The sequence below is a fragment of the Myiozetetes cayanensis genome, unplaced genomic scaffold, assembly GCF_022539395.1.
Source record: "Myiozetetes cayanensis isolate MyiCay16 unplaced genomic scaffold, myiCay2020 scf5-8, whole genome shotgun sequence".
In the NCBI taxonomy this organism is placed as follows: domain Eukaryota; kingdom Metazoa; phylum Chordata; class Aves; order Passeriformes; family Tyrannidae; genus Myiozetetes; species Myiozetetes cayanensis.
The window spans coordinates 64,931,387-64,949,005 of record NW_026087742.1 but is presented as its reverse complement, the minus strand read 5'-3'; the positions used below and the strand labels follow the sequence as shown (position 1 = coordinate 64,949,005).

Below are 17,619 nucleotides of genomic sequence, written 5' to 3'. Positions count from 1 at the left end.
TCATAAAAAAAGAACTATTGCTTGATTTTCAATATTGTATAGAACAGTATCAATGTCGTTTAGAACAGTAGCTCTTAGAAGATCCCAGGGTGATTCCAGCAAATTTCAAGTAATTTAAATTGGTACTGTGTAATTAATCAGTTTATATGAACTATTGCAGTTGTAGCATTTCTCAAGACTCTTAGTAGGTAATCATGCAACCAAGTTTCAGATCCAAATCTGAGTACACTGATGTTATTTTCTTTTCCTAGCAATAATTCAGAAAAGACTAAAGAAGGAAAAGAAGGCAAAGAGGAAATTGCAGGAAGCACTTGAATTTGAGACTAAACGACGAGAGCAAGCAGAACAAACACTGAAACAGGCTACTTCAACAGACAGTCTCAGGGTCCTAAATGGTAAGAAGCCAGTTTTTGCCTCGGTGTCATTAACTTTCAATTTAAGTGCCAAAAGAATCTTGTTATATTGAAATTTATAACATGATAGGAGGGGAAAAAAAAGAAAATCTCTTTTCTTTCCTTCATTCAAGTGATACCTCTCTCTTTATTGCTTTGTTACTTTATATAGTATGTGCAAATAAACTCACTGGAGAGAATGTTCAGACTAGGACAATTTTATATTATTAGCTTGAGAAGTCAATTTTTTTTTCTTCCTCTTTTTCTCCCCCCTTTATGCTTGAAAAATCTATTGCTCATTAATCTTCCTAGTCTAACAAAAAATTGTCCTGGCCTCCAGTCATTGTTCAGCATTAAAAAAACTGACAAAGGTTGATTGTATTGTAATTCAGCACTGGAGTAACAGGTTGTAAAAAGGGCTATAAGAATCAAATGAAATATATGTCAGTCTTACCTTTCTATGTTTCTAGACTCTCTGACCCCAGAGATAGAAGCTGACCGCAGCGGGGGCAGAACAGATGCTGAAAGGACAATACAAGGTATGAATTTGCAAAAGGCTATAAATCTAGATCTTGGTATATGAGTTTTTCCTCAGCTTTAGACTGCTATTCAAGCATGTAGCCTACCATCTGGGCCACATCAAAACAAGTTCAAACAAGGTCAAGTTCATCTTGCTTGTTTATAAGAGAGAATACATTCTCTGCTGATAGATTTTCTTTAAATTAATAGGTCATTTCTGTTTATACAGAGCAATTAAAGTAATTAATTTGAAGCAGTATTGGGTTGAATCTCAGACAAGCTGAATACAGTTTTTGTGAATATGTGCAGTTTGATTTAACAGTATTTTTAAAGGTATATTTGAAACATCTTGAGCTTGTAACTGTACAAATGGCTAAACCTAATGGGTAACATTGAAGGCATGATGAGAATTTCATAGCTAATAGTCAGTGGCAGTTACTGAAAGGTGTGTTTCAATAAGCTACTCTGACCATTAACAATAAATAAGCTGTTTATTCCCATCTTGGATTTTTCATTTACCACATCCCATTATTTACATTTTAATAAAACAAATCTGCTGAGTAAATTTATACATGAAATACTAAAGAGAGCCATATTACTTCCCCCATGAATCTAAATGTATATATATATATATTGCAAACATCAAGATATTAGTAAAGAGCAAATTTTAAAGATAGTATTTATATTATAATGTCTATTCTTGTCAACAGGCTAAATGTGCCTACACAAATAATAAACAATAAAAATAGAAATTGTTTTCAATTGTAAATGAAGACGCATTTTTCACAGGCAAGCTTAAAATGATTAGCTCCAGTAATCACTCTCAATTGCCTTTATTTTGCATTTCGAAGTCAATCATCCTAACAGTATCATTTGACATCTTCTGTGTGTTATTTAATCACATTTTCTAACTTCTAAGGAGTTGTTACTGGTGTGCCACAAGGAGGCTGTAACAACAGAATAAAAAAGTCAGGAAGCTTTCAGTGGATTGAGCATATAAACAAATACTAAAGAGGCAGTAAATTCCTATGAAAGACAAACATGTATAGAAACAAAGACAAGCTATGTCTGCAAAGTCCATAACACAGAAGTTGGAATATGCCAGATTAAACGTTGCCTGGGAAGTGGGTACGTGTTAAGAGGTTTGTTATTGCAGAATCCTGCCTTCCTTCCCATAAAATTTATACCTTAATGAAAGCACCATTTGACATAATTTTTTTGGTAAGAATTCAGTCATTATATCATTTTGTTATAATCCAGAGATTTCATTATTTTGTTTGGTGCTAAGACAGACTTCTAATTTCTTGGGAGGCCATGCTGCTACACCAGTCACGGCAGTACTTGTCCTCATTGCAAATATTAACTACTTAATCTTCAGAGAATTCCTGCAAGGAAGTGAAGTTTGGAGTATTCCAATTTAATAGCTGGGAAATAGAGTCATAGACAGATTAAGATGTCATATTGCTTAACTTTCAAGTATGAAGGACCTGTTTTTTCAGGATAATTTTCATTTTTGGCAAATGTATTCAGTGTAGTCAAAGCACTGTTCTATTAACTTCAGTTTTGCTTATGGGCTGAGATAACAAACTAGATATTTATAATATGAGCCACACAATTTTGAAAGTAGGTATTCTAAAGGACTTATCCCAAGCTACATAGGAACAGCACTTCAGCTTTTGAACAGTGATTATGCATTCTTTCCCAGCTGTCCTGTGTCTACTATTACTCATTTCATGTACTTCCATTTTTGCAATAAATGAAATCAAGGATTTACAGGAGACATTCTCAGAAAGGATGATTTTTCCTTGATTTGTATGTCCAACGTGGTACACCTTAAAAACAAAACTAAAATCTGCAGATGATTGTTTAATTCAAAACTGGACCATGATGTATTCTAATTGTGATATTGAATCATATTGCAATGGCAACCTTAATTCTGACATTTCCCATCTCTACTTTGCAGTCTTAACATATAACTAAAACAGAGCATTTTTAAGAAAAAGGAAAGAAGAAAGAAATAAAGTTATCATAGTTTAATATATTCAGCTTAAGAGTCCTACAATAATTCAGAACTTCTAGATCTACCCGAATATGTAACCCTACGACATGAATGTAACTGTAGGAGCTTATTCTCATTGTAGATCAGCCATTAAATGGTCACAGGCTTCAGAAATAGTTTAAGAAACAGTTAATAGCAGACAAGTCATGCCAAATGTCAGGACTCTGTGTTCACTTCCAATATTGGAAGGAGGAATTTGTTTCACCATAAACTCACTTTTCTCTGTGTCCCCCTTCCTATGTATCCCTATGTCTCTGTCCCTGTTCCTCTTAGCTTTTTGTCAGTTGCTAATCTCACTCTTTTCCTTGCTCTACATTACATTGTGCTTCTTTTTTCCTAACTTGACACTCTTCTAAACTCAGTTTCATGCCACCCTGATTATTTCTTTAATTACAAGCTCTTTCCCTCTCAGTGATTCCCAGCCCCCAGCTCTGTCTGGCCCTTCTTGTTTCCTCCTCTTCTCGTCCAGTCATTTCAAGAGCTGCGCTGACGTTCCCTGTTACCAGCCTTCCCTGTTGCAAACCACGTTTCTGTTTGTAGTCTCTGCTTCCCCTGTCTCCCTATCAAGCTGACGTTCCCTATGCTTTCAGTACATTTCTGTTGCTTCTTATGTATCCACCTGGATATCAGGGAGGGAAGCACTGAGAGCTTTCTGTTCTTATTTCAGTATTTAGCATGGCAATTGTTGGCAGGAGTGAGGAGAAAGAATTGGTGGGAAAGAACTGTTTCATTCCTGCAGCACTGGGATAAAGCATGCTCAGTACAATTGGGGCCCTTTAGCTGCAAAACTCTACAAAAGTTTTCCAATGGATTTTGTTTGGAGCATCAAAGACCATATTCTCACAATTATGCAAAATTTCAATTATGTCCTTACATTTTATCTGTAAATTATATTTTTATACTCTAGTATGCACTATAGAAGAAATATTATTTACTCATATGTAATACTATGCCATATGTATTATATTCCATAATAAATAGTATAATACTGCCTCTTGCACCTTTCAGGTTCTGGGAAAAAAATATTTACTAGGAAAATACTTATGCCTTTTTTATTCCTCTCAAAAACACATTTGTGTCTCAGTACCAAAACATGCCTGGGGTAATAGTCTTTTTATCCACAATCATTTTTCAGTTTGCTGTATTGAGCATGCTATGCAGTTCTATAACTAAGCAAAGGTGGATAAGCTGCAGTGCTCTGTAGAGAAGTCAAATATTTGAAATACAGAGTGTAATTCAAGCATTTAAGAAAATATTATGCGAGAAGTTCATAATGAAAACTAAAGTTTTTGTCTACTATTTATTATAAATAAATTGATACTTGTCAACTTGAAGTTATATTTAATGTTGCTATTTTTAAGTATCGCTTTTGAGAGTAAGGAATAGGACTAATTTAAATGTAGAAGATAATTGCATTTGTCAATACAGGAGGTATGTTCTGTTCTATTTTTCATCATGTAGCACTCATTTAGATTCACTTTTAGTTCATGTAAAGTCTTTTGTAAAATGGGAGCAATAATAAAAAGAAAATTGAATATGAGACTATAGAAAGAAACCATATAGGATATTTTAGGGTTGGGTTTGAGTTTTTTAAATAGTGAGTAGATGACAGTTTGCTGAAATATCCATAAAATGTTAAGAAGTAATCATAATAAATAATTCAAATATGGGTCTCAGATATACTTACATATTTTTAAGAGGTACAAACAGATACTAAGTTATTAGTAACTGGTGTAGGCACTGGTTTTAAATGTTTTCTTTGCTTCTGTTTAAAATAATAATAAAGCAGATTATCCTCTTCTCCATACATATTGTAGGTTCACTAGATGCCTATGCCTAGCTCCCAATCCGGTTTCCCAAGACCCCCTCATCCCACACAAAAAGGTACCATAACAAAGATAATGTTTAATTTTTATATGCTGTTTTGTTACCAGACCTCTTACTAAGCACTAGAACAATGACATTAACTGCCGCTTTTACTCTCTTATTTCCACTGGTCTTTTCCTTCCTCATCTGGTTGCTTAGCATGTATTTGCCTACCTACATTATCATTTTTAATTTTCTTATATAAATCCCATATTACCAATTTTCTATTTCCCTCCCAATTCCTGTACATTCATCTTCATTACATTTAAGCATCCCTCCCTTTACACATTATCTAAGATCATCTAAAAATGTTCTAGTCCTGCACTGTCTTCCCCATTGACCATTCTTTTCTTGTGGTGTCCCTGTCATGTCTTCCTTTTCCCAAATCACTCACAGATTGTTTTGTGCTTTTGTCCCAAAGCTATCCTGATAAGAACAGGAAGCTTAATCAAATTTTCCCTCTCTCATACTGCTATTTTGTTTGTCTTTTCCATTTCTTTACTGTTTATTAGCTATTGCTTCAGCTTGTATTTTTTCTTCTTTCTTCCAATAATTTCCAACCTCTACATGCCATCCTTCCAGCTGCTTCTGAAATCAACTCCATCATTTTCTCCTAGATTTTCTCACCTTGCTCATTCCCATGAATTCTCAGGCCTATCTTTTTTCTCCTCAAATGTCTGTTTGTTTTGAAAGAGACCCTTTGCATTTGACCTGCCCTCAAAATTTTCCCATCCTGCTCCATTTTCAATCAGTTTTTTCCTTGACGATGCATACTCCTCCAAAACAAATTTTGTTGTCTTTTTCCATCAGTTAAAATTTCATACCTCATTTCCTTATTCTGCTGCAAATATTATTTTTTCTTCTAACACATTATCAGCCTTTCTCCAGCTATGTCTGCTATCTTTCTCTCTGGCCATTAGAAAAATTAACTTCTGCTTTCTAAGCCCTTTCCCACTGACTTCTTGCCTTTATTTTAGATCTCCACCTCTTCTGTAGGCTCATATTAACAGTACAGTCAAGTATAATACCAAGTGGCTTCAGACTATGTTTTTCTGATGTAAGAAAAGGACCCACTCAGCTACCACACACACAAAACCTCCAGGGCAATCCAACCTTCTCAAGGCAGGACATAGAGATGTTGACAGATTCAGGAATAGAAAAATAAAGCTGCAACAACTCAGCACACTGACTGCATAGTCCCATATGAGGTTCCTTGTAAGGCTTTTGAAGGCTACTGAAGAAGAGTGAGAAAGAAAATAGAATTTAACTTTGCCCATACCAAGAACCTAGTGTGTGCATTTTACTGCCTAAGTACTAGGGGAAAGCTGCCCCACAGCTGCACACTGCATTAATAAAAATTGCTTAGATACAGCTTAAGTCATTTGCCTGGAAACATAACCTAAATTGTTTTCTGCATTGATTTGAAACTTGTTTAATCTATTTTTCAACAAGAAAAATCTTGTGTAATAATCTCGGCAAATGATAGTACTTGATTCTTTCTTGCTATATTTGTGTTTGAAAGATAGCTATCTGAAGGACTTCCACACTGAAAAGGAACTTTTGGTGGTTTTGTGAAGCTTGTGCACACATTCCCATTTGTGATGTATAAATCTTGGACAAAAGTGTGTGGAAATATGTGACAATGTTTTTTATGTGATCAAAAACTTTATTGGAAAAAGCTGTTATCAAGTCTGGGAAGTCAAGCATTCCAAAATTAGGAAATGTTAGAATTAAGGTTGTCTTCTGCACCTTTGTTCAACTATCTTTGTGTATGTGTCATGATATAATCTTTAATTATATGATTAGATACTGTATTTTTCACAGTACCCTGTCTCATTCAGTGCAGGGGACAAGGATGTAGTTGCATAAATGGATATCAATCTGATACTTTCTTCATCTTCAGTGCTCAGTGTGTGTTCTCATGCTTTGTGTAATACCTGGTTTATATATAATACATCCATCATTAGACATCACACTTTGTAGAAGAGCTGTGAATTATTATCTCAATTTCTTTCATACATTCAATCTTAATTTTGGTATTTCCTAACAGCTGAGTATTTTGCTTTACTAATGTCCTAGGTAACTGTTTCCTAGGGTATTCTTCTTGATAAGTAAACTACAGAGTCAGAAGTTTCACTCTGAGACAACATCTGAAAACCATGTGGAATTAAGTCTTTAGAGTCACAGTGATAAAGCTAACCAATGAAGTGATAAACTGTAATATTATTATATTACAGTGAATACAATTATTACAATTATTATTACAATTATTATATTCTATATATTGTTATGAGCAGTGTGGTCTGAGGAATGATGTTTTGCTATACTTGTTAGTATAAATATAGACAATCTTGGGATACATTTCATACTCTTGGGTGCAGAATGTTACTTTCGTTTTTCTTGCAACCTGTATGACTTCTAACAGTGTCTCCATCAAGCTTTCTTATTCTTGGTTCTTCCTGATCTCTGGGCTTTGTATCAGTCCCAATATCAATTTCCAAATTTTAGAATCTCTTTCTTGCCCCTTTTTTTCTCTCACCTTTCAATGTGAGTTTCTTTTTATATCCAGTCATAATTCCAGCCTCTAGTTTTGACTTCTTATGCCTAATATCCTTGTTAATCAAGATCCAGATGGCTCCAGATACTGACTCATAAAGTCCTATCTATATGCCTCATACCCAGTTACTTGTCAAGATTTCTTCCTCTAAGAGACCTCAGATGACTTTACTTGAATTTCATGCCCTATCTGTGCTCTGTCCCCTCTTTCCTTCTATTATCAGCCCCTGGGTTCTGTTCTTGTCTATTAATACAAATCAGTCAGTCTCCCAACTTCAGTCTCAGTTACTGTCAGCCATCTGTTTTTCACTACATATTCCGTTTCACAGTGTCTTCCAGTGCCCTGGTTTCTGTGTATCTACCTGTGTGTTTAACCAGTCTCAGTCACTCCCCCTAGTCACATTTTCTGTCCTTATTTCCAATTCTAATTGCATCAGACTTCTTGTCCTAATTTCTGTAAATCTTGAGTATTTTTATGAGTTCCTGTTTGTAGACTTAAAGAAGATTACTGTTGGCTGCTAATCATATATAGGATACATTTTCCAGTGCAAGACTACTCTCAAATTAACTAATGATTTTTAAAAAATAGTTTTCAATATCCTCAAATGACAGGACATATATTTCTTTTCTGGGGACAGCAGTTCTCTTTGCAGCACATTTAACTAAAATGTCTTTTCTTTAGTCTTTTCTTCATTTATTTTGCTCATGATATTGACTTTGATCAGCATCAAGTCCATTTCCTTTATCCAATATCCTTCTTTAGAGTCCCTTCAATAAGTCCCTTCAATAATTGCATCTTTCTCACTGAGCTTCTATCTCCTATCTTTGCATTTCTGTCTGTTCCCTTCCATGTTCCCCTTAATGAAAAGCAATTCCATTTGCACCTATAGCTGCCTAAAGATGACCTCATCCATCTGTATAATACCATGTAAACTGATTGCCTTATATTCTCCAAAGTATTAATTGATTAAACCCAAGAAAAGCACCTGATTCGTTATACATTTTACCAAGATTTTTCTTGCCTTATTGACTCATTAAAACTCTTAGAACTGCTAAATATCTCTCTCTCTGTATCAACTTGTAAATTCTCCATTTTTATTCAATTGAAACTTGCTCATAAGGTATTCCATTTTTATCACTGCTTAGTAAGTCCTGTGGATTTGTTGTTATTCATTTATTATTTGCATGGGACTTCTATCAGAAAGGTGCTTGAGCTTAGTATAGAGGTAAGATTCTCAAATAGATGTACTGGGTTGTTTGCAGAATGAAAATACATTTTCTTTCACATATGACATTCCTTCTTCTCTCTCAACCCATTTCAACACTGTTTTTGGCTTTCCCTGTACTATTGTTTTCTCATTTTCCTTCACCTCCATCTCACCTCCCTCCCTGCAAAATAATACTTCTGAATATCCCAAATATTTCTTAATTTGCCACTTCCTTGACCTGCAAGGCAATGTGTGTGTATGATCCAGAGCCATGTGGCTGCTGGTTGACCAGGTGGCTGACTAGGAGGTACATGCATTCTGAGGGATCAGTGACAAGCCAGGAGATATGCATTTTCTGCTGGACATCTTGTTGCTGCCTCTTGGCAGCTGGGCAAATCAAACAGTACATGATGCTTCTCAGCAGCTGATGGGCCAAACAAATGGTTTTTCAAGCTGCAAGAGACCCACGGCCCACCTGTTGTGCGCGCTTGCTATAAAGGTTGAACATTTCAGCGGGGAAAAGAAGTCAGGAGCTGGAAACAAAGCTGTCAGAAGCCTGGAAGGCAAAGGGATTTTTTTTTCTAGATATGTTGAATAACTGCCCAAGGAAACATCTGCTACTTAGCTAGGCTGTTTATGGAAACAAACAGATGACTATTCTAGACCTGTAGAAATATAAAAAGGTTCTGTGAAGCAGCAATGACAAAACATGGACTGACTTTCTTGGAGATGAGAATTTCTGTGATTTTTTAGGCCACTTAGCATGTTATTCCATTAAGCCAGATTTAAAAAAGAAAAATCAAAACCAAAGAACCTAATAATTTTCATTTGTCAACAAAGGTAATTTTTCAGCTTAAGAGTCAACTAACAGTAAGGAGGTCTGCCTGTGTGATATACCATGTCTTGTGATAATGTGACTTTCAGCAATCTGACAGATAGATTTTGTATTTTTCTTTTTACCCATCTGATTATCAGGTTTCTTAAGTTTTCCATTCTTAAGGTTTCTAAAGGTCAGTAAGACAAATGGTTTCGATCTCTACAGTTTTTTGCAGATGTAAGTCTCTGTAATGTGACTGCTCTCCTTCAGATTATTCTAGCACCTCTAGTGCTAGAGGTGTTAGAGGTAAGAACAGTGATTGGAGCTACCAGAAATATGTGGAAGAGACAACAGAATGGAGCGACACCATTTTAGTGACTCACTGGGGAGTGATATCTGCTGTTTTGTTATTGATCCTTCTCTGCATGTCAGAATTTGTCAGACAAATTGATGTAGCAGTGAAAAACGTATGCACATGCACTCTTCAGCTCTGGAAGCTGAAGGGTAGTGTGCTTTCTGCATTACTCTTTTGTCTGTCTTATGCTCAAAAAAAAAAATTATCTTCAGACTGAGTAGTGGTCTTAGGGGGGAGAAACTGTTAGAAGTTTAGTGTCTAACCCTCCATGACATTTAGTGGAGCTGCTTTACTAACTCCCTTTGATCACCCGATTCTATTTTTTTTGTTCAGTCTTAATGTTTACTGGTTAAATACTGTTCCTATTTGCAGTAACACATAACGCTTCATTTTCCTTCTGATTAGTGCCTTAAACTTCAGCTGCTTTTTGACTGCAATGTGTAACACCTTGTATTAATGTCGGGGTCATGCACTTATTATTCATGTGTACAGTGCTATGCACTTCAATGAAATTATATACATAATAATAAATAACAACATTAATCTGTGTGCACCACTTTGAATTTCATTACTGTTGCAGAAGATATATCTCTGAAAATAGGTTCTCTAATTTTTGTACATTTTCAAAAGAGCTTGGCTTTCTCTCTGTACACTAATTTAAATATTTTATTTTATTTCTCCTAACAAGAGTAAGCCGTACTAGTTCTACCAGCTCACACATTTCAAAGACACTTCTTTTACTGATTATTTGGCTTGGCAGACTATCCAATTTAGTTCATCTCTTAAACCTGGCTTCTGTAGTAGACATTTATAACATCTCTTGCAAGTTTGTCTGTCTTCTGCTGTTGAAATTGGAATACTCAATGAGGAAACAGATGTTAAAAATTTATTTTGCTTCATATTTCATTGACCATGGATAAATACTGAACTTGTCGTACAATGCGTGGAAACTAAATAGCAATAAGTAGGTTCCCTGTTCCCCTGCATTTTGGCAGGTTTTCAACCCAAGCTAATCAATTAAAGACAACATTGATTAACTTAAACAGAAGGTGGTATTGATTGCAGGCAGTAACCTATAAATAGACAATTGTTTCATTGTGTCCATAGGTCATTGTTAGCTACACCTTTAATCTTCAAGGTACATAATCCTGTTATCTACCACCCAAAAAGCAAAGAAAGGGCATAGAGTTAATATATAGTTATAGTTACATATATGTTGCAACATACTCTTACAGAGTCGTCTCATGTAACACTTATATTCTTACACAAAATTGTTCACATTTTATCTGAAATTGCTATCTATTGCAATTTACGTCTCATTTTATGGCTGTATATATATATGAAGCTGCTGGAAATCAAATATGTTCCTGACTTTTCTACTGAGATAAATGATTAATCAATCAGACCTTCTTGCAACATGGTACTTTAGTTCACTTTTAAAGGAACTATGTGTAAAATTAATGACTAAGCATGAACAGAGTCAAGTGGGAAAATTCAGGACAATAAGAATATTAAAAAAACCCACATTGCACTCCAAAGAGGCTATTAAGGCTTTATATAGAATTGTTTCAACTTTCATTTTTATTCACCCTACATGTCCATATTATTCAGAGAGGAAAGGATTAGACGGATGCATTCTTACCAAATAGACTTCTTGTTACCTAAGAAGGATGTGCACTACGAGCCACCATTCTACATATTTTTTTTCTCATAAGTACTCTGTTCCATTTGTCTTCTCCCTCAGAAGATAGCTGAAACCTGAAAAGGCAGGTAAAACACACATTTCTAGCGTAGTCCCTCATTGGCTAAAAAGCTTTTTCCCTTCCAGAGAAAGAACCAATACGCTTGTTTTTTTTAAAAAACAGGATGAAAAATTGATTAAAAAACATCATTTCAGTGAAATGGTGCTTCTGTAGCCTGTCATGAAAAAGATATAAATAAAGTGTATTTCTGGTTCATTCACAGCTGAACTATAATCCTGAGCTTGGTTGAGGAGCTAGGTCTGCTGGCTTTAAGCTGTTTATCAGTGTTTGCTTCTGGAGTGTGTAGAGAGCTGTCCCTTTATCTCTTTCTTTTTTTTTCCCCTCAGCCACATTTACTATGTCTTAGGCAAGTGCTGGAAAGTGGCATCATGTCATGCTAAGATGTGCCATAAAGAAGACTGTTTCTTGGCATTTTTAAACTTCTATAAAGATTAAAATATTCCTGATGTTTGTTTATCGTACCCATGTAAAGGAATTTTGTCTGTCAATATTAGTGTTCCATTCTTCTATTAAATCATGAAGACATCACCATCAACAGATGTCAAAATATTTAATGGTTTGAGTTTTTTTTAATAGATGCACTTCCCTTGGGACTTGTTGTGTGAAGCATTAGGGAGACAACTCTTACACCAAAATAATAATTTTCAGTTCTGCTAAAACTATTGTGCTTTGGAGAACTAGTAATGAAAACTAGTGGCAGGTAAGTTACTTTATCCATTTAGCACTCATAGGAGGAAATCTGTTATAGACAGGGAGATCCATGTCTCCTTCCTGAAAGATGTTACAGCTTGGGTAGGTAAAAAGAAGCATCAAATCCAGATTAAATTTCAAATCTTGAATTTTAAGTTCAGTCAGACTTCAACCATTAAATATGAACTGTGGCCATCCTGCTCAGTGGCCCTTTTTGATTATCAGCAACCACCTGCATCAACAAAGAGAAAATTTCTAAGCAAGCCACGTGAGCTAATCGACCAAGTAAGGTCATAGTCAACTTCCCATCTCTTCCCTGCATGTCAGAAACTCTGAAACGAGGTCTTTAGAGGAAAGTTAAGATATTTTAACATTAATTCTTACAGTTCTTAAAAAGTGATTTGGTTGTTCACAAGTAGATGAACAGTGCCATTTGAGATGCTCTAGTGCATCTGAGACATCTGCCTGGGGTTAATCATGCCTCCAGAAGATCCAGGCCTTTCTGGAGCAGCAGTTAGAAGCTATGCAGGATATGGAAGGCTGACTCAAATTACACCACATATTGAATCAATCCGTTTTTACTCATTTAGAACACATGTGAACATACTACATTCTGTACTTGAGTTTTATTAAATGGAAATTTATAGCTTATTATATATATTGACTAAAAGTGTATTTATTGCTATATTAATTCTAAAGGGAAGGTCTATGCCACTATTCTACCATTTTTACTAACAGACATTCATGAGGCAATTTCTCTATATCTTGTTGTCCTTTTATCTGTGGACTAGCTTGTATTTTACGTTGTATTTGACTGAGATAAGAAAAAGTAAGATATAGAGAAAAAGTATTTTTCTTTTATTTGTGTTTTTTAAAAATTATTTTTAAAGAAACCCAAACTCACTGACTTTCAAAAAGATCTCATAATATTTACCATGTGTGACTCAGTAGCAGCCCTTGGGCCAAATAGAGATATGGTCCTGGATATGCCAGCCCAGAACTTTGTTAATATGTCTTAGCATATTCTAGTACTTTCTGTGTTGTTTGAAACATCTTTACTTCTATCTGTACACTCTATTTTAAAATCTTTTCTTATCTACCTCTCTTTTTTTAAGTTAGAACAAATAATTCAGTTTTGCCATGAAGCTTACAAGAGTAATCATATAAAGAAATAGCTAAAGAATCAAATCTGGTCTTTTGCAGGCATTCAACAGAATTTATTTATTAAGACTGTGTAATTATTTTCAATTGTCAGTATAAATATTTATATCAAAACAGAAAACAAAATCAGGCATCAAGTTGAAGGAAAGCGTGTTTGTGCATAATAGGTCTGAGAAGCTGTTTAAGGACAGATTATTCATGAGAAAGCACTAATTTTGTAAATCTACAAAAATTAGCTACTCCAAAATTAGTCTCTTAAATTGTGGTTATTTATTTTCAGAGGATACTTAATCTATTATAATGTTTCTGCATGGATGTAAGTTTTAGTAAATAGATATGTATTTATTTATTTATTTATGTTACTGATTCCAGTTTGCAAACTTGTGGTCTGTCTCAGATCAATTGTTTTGAGCTGTTCCAGGAATAACTGGAAAGCTAGTAGAAATGTTATCATTGTAATATCTGATCAACTTTGCAATCTTTAATAGATTTAATCTTCACATCAGGAAATAATTCCTGAGATGCAGAACAAAGCAATTATCTTTACATCATAGAGGGGCTATGGACATTGGTCATGGATATATTGGAAATCTTTGGTAGATCAGAGACTGAACCTAAATCTTGTAAGAGCTAAAATTTTTATTCTGCCCTTTATGTTTTGCCCTCCCTTTTATATGTTCCACCATACTTTCTCATTGAACAGACATACGGAAAACTAGATGGAATTTACCAACTTGAATATTGGTAATAGGATTTATGTACCCAAACTCCATGCTAACAGAATACATGTAGCACATCATCCGTGCTTGCTCTGCACTTGCTCAAACTGATGGCAAACCTCTGTGAATATCAGGGTAATAACAAAGTGCACCTGGTCTGAGTCTTCTCAAGTCTTTAGACAAAGCTTTGAAAATACAAAAACATATTCTGCTTAGCATTATTTGATTAATACTTGATTTGATGATTACCCCTCATATACTAAGTTGATCCTATGTGTTCAGCTTTTGTAAAAAAGACCTGACATAAACTCTGGATTCTGGTACTGCTATATAAATATACCCCGTTTGGTTAAAAGACCTTGCACAAAGACATTTAAAAGGTTTGAAGCTACAATAACAGTGAATGGATTATTTAATTTATGTAGGTTCTGCCAGCTTCCTAACACCAAAGTTCCACTGAATTTTTTTTTCTTCAGCTTCCTGCTGTACACACAGGCTCAACACCTGCTATACTTTTTTACTCATAGAAGTGAAGATACACCAGTATGACCTTTCTGTTCTTCAGGAGCTGAAAGCATGCATGCATTACTACAGACTGTTCCTTCAATGTTTCTGTCAAAAAACACAAAGAAGATGTAACATTTGATTAAACCTGACCCATCAAGTGCACATCTGTCCCCAAGTATGCTATGGCAACGACAATATTTTACATGAAAGAGCATTCAAAGTGTTTCTAAGAGGTGAATCTATCTCACACTGGCAATGAGGCAATAGCGATAGCGTTCATTAAATGTTTTGATATGATCATCCCTAATTACATCCCCTACAGTTGAATGGAAATTACTGTCCCATTCATGACCAAGTGAACAAAAATTATTAAAGAAATATAGCCAAGTGATGTCATTTCCCTTAAAACTTTACACAAATACTATTTGAGGTGATATGATGACTGTGAGATGTTGGTGACTGGGCTGGTAAATGACTTCAATTTATGTGGGAAGGTATATGGGTCCATGAGCGTGTATTCTGATTACATTACAGATTCAGGTATCATTCCTGATCTGAGTTCTTGCTGTCAGACTCACCTACAAATCTAGACTTCAGACCAGAAGGGTTGTAGTGAGTTTGTCTTGTAAACATTGCATGAGGATCTTCTTAATTAGGTAGAACAATAGGGAAAAAACTTGTGAGGATGTTTATTTGAAAACATCGCTCCAGGTTGAAGCATTTTGATGAGGAGTAATGCACAAGGTGAAGGGTAAGTCAAAAACTTTCAGGTACTGTGTACCTACTTGTTAAAAGGGAAGAGGTACTGAAGGAATTAAAAAGTGACAATTCAAAGACGCAGACTAGGAAAATATTTTTGCCATACAAATTTGTTTATACAACTGAGACAGAAACTGTAGTATGTAAGATATGAGGAAAAACAACATTTGAATATATAGCTAGAAAGAGGGATAGGAAAATAAAGGTCAGGGACTTTTTGTGAGAATAAATTTAGACACAGTTGTAATGAAGAGTCAGAAGTTACAAACAAACAGGATATCTTGATTTTGAACTTTACTGACAGACAAGATTAAAAGAGTAGTTCATAGTGATTAAGAGAAGTAGTAGTGGGGAAGATGAGGAAGAATCTGAAGAGGTGAATGAATGATTAACAGTTCTGTTTTCTCAAACTAAGATTGTCAGAGTAGTGACACATTCACACAGAGGATCAAAAAAGCAGACGGGGGTTTTATGTCAGACAGAAGGGAACAGACCTGGAGTACAAAGGGCTGTGTCAATTGTCAACTTAGATATGATGACTAAATTTAAGTTTGTAGATTAGACTACTCAGATATGAAGTATGGAGAGAGAGACAATGGGAAGAAAATAGCAGACCTAAGAAATTAAAATGGAAAGTTGGAAGAAGACAAAAATGTCAAACTGAGAAAGAAGTTAGCCATGTGGAGGGAGAATAAGAAGATTCTTACAAAGGGAGAACAATATTTGAGTACCAAACACCTTTTAGGAAAGGCTAGTCTAGAAAAATCTAGCAGGTAGGGTATGAGGTGCTAGTTCTAATATTTATTTAGAAAGAAATCTTTAAAGACAGACACATTTAATAAAAGTTTGCAAAAAAGAGCTAGCAATGGAATTGATGGCCAAGGAAGAAGGTACTTCCCAGCATTTTGCAAGGATTTTGGTTATTCAGCCATGTATTTGACTGACACATTCTTAGCAAATTAACATTCTTAGCAAATTATAGACACATTCTTAGTAAATTATATACGTATTTTAAAGAATAACTATTCAAAGAATAGGAAGGTTTCATAGATTTTAACTTTTTCCTCATATCAATAATGTCACTAAAGACAAGACTTTTTATAGTGAATTATTACAGTGTAAGTTCTAGAAATTTTATTGGGTAATTTTGCTAAACCTCTGTGGCAATTGCATTTCAGGATTTTGTTAATTGTAGTAATCACTGTCAAAAAATGTCAAGGCATGGCCACATTTTCTCTCTCCTTGTTGCATTTAAAGAGAAAAATCTCAGTTCCTGTCAGATGCTATAGATTTGCCATCTAGTTGAAATAAGAAATAAATTAAATCAAGTTCTTGCACTTTAATGTCTGTTTCCAGATAAAAGGTATGTACACAGCAAAACTTTCAAAGGGAGGCGCCTTTAATTGAAACTTGGTAAGCAGCTGGGAGGCGTATCACCTGCGGGGGGGGGGGGGAAGTTTAATATTTTAAGGGGGCCATGTAATCTTCCATTACCTTTAATTCTGCAAGAAAGTAAGAAATAAAGAATGTAAGCGAGCAGATGTTCATAACAGCCTTCTAGCAGCCTGTTTTGTGAAGAGTGCCAGCTATGATTTCCACTGCTTGTAGAAAACCTGTTTTGCATTGGTGTAAATGTAAAGGAGATCAACTGAAAATCCACTTCTCTATACTTTGTCAAATGCATGTATGTATATTCACACTAAGGAAAAAGAAAATTATGTTACCAGATTTGGAAAGGATATCGTAAACTCTTTTGCTAAAGCAATCTTTTACTACAGTAGCTTAAGCTGAGAATAAGCACATTATATCTTGTGTATTATATATAATAAAATATGATTTAAATGAACAATATTGAAATAAAAGTTTCAATTTAGGAACTTGAGTGTTGTGAAAAACCTAGTCAGTTATATATTTATGCCTTCATCTTTTAACAGGAAGAAGCCTAGAGATCCCTCATGCTTTATGCCAGTGCAGTAGGTTTTAGATAACAGAATCAGGTCCATAGTTTGATTTCTTTTAAACCTACAATAAAAATTAGAAATAAATATCTCCACCATACAAACTACAAAAGTGAAAAAAATGCTGTATCTTGCATTTTCCTACCTCCTGTGGCTAGGGACAGAATGCAGACATGCCACAATAATGTTTTTTATTTCTACTGTTCAAACCATATTAATGAGAACATCATTTTGGAGAACTAATTATTTCTATTTGTCTTGTGTCACACTTTCTAATTCCCCTATATTAG

General features: G+C 34.8%; 1 protein-coding gene across 6 annotated transcripts in view; it reads left to right on the top strand.

Annotated features, from left to right (window-relative positions):
* DACH1 (dachshund family transcription factor 1) overlaps positions 1-17,619 on the top strand; it is a 350,977-nt gene that overhangs the window by 313,488 nt on the left and 19,870 nt on the right. For 4 of the 6 annotated variants that reach the window (XM_050332379.1, XM_050332378.1, XM_050332376.1 and 1 more), the window contains 2 exons: positions 252-395; positions 863-931. In XM_050332379.1, coding sequence (XP_050188336.1) covers positions 252-395; positions 863-931 — 213 coding nt within the window. Of the gene's footprint in view, positions 1-251; positions 396-862; positions 932-4,787; positions 4,855-17,619 lie in introns of all 6 variants that reach the window. The other 2 variants (XM_050332380.1, XM_050332377.1) reach the window with 1 other exon arrangement.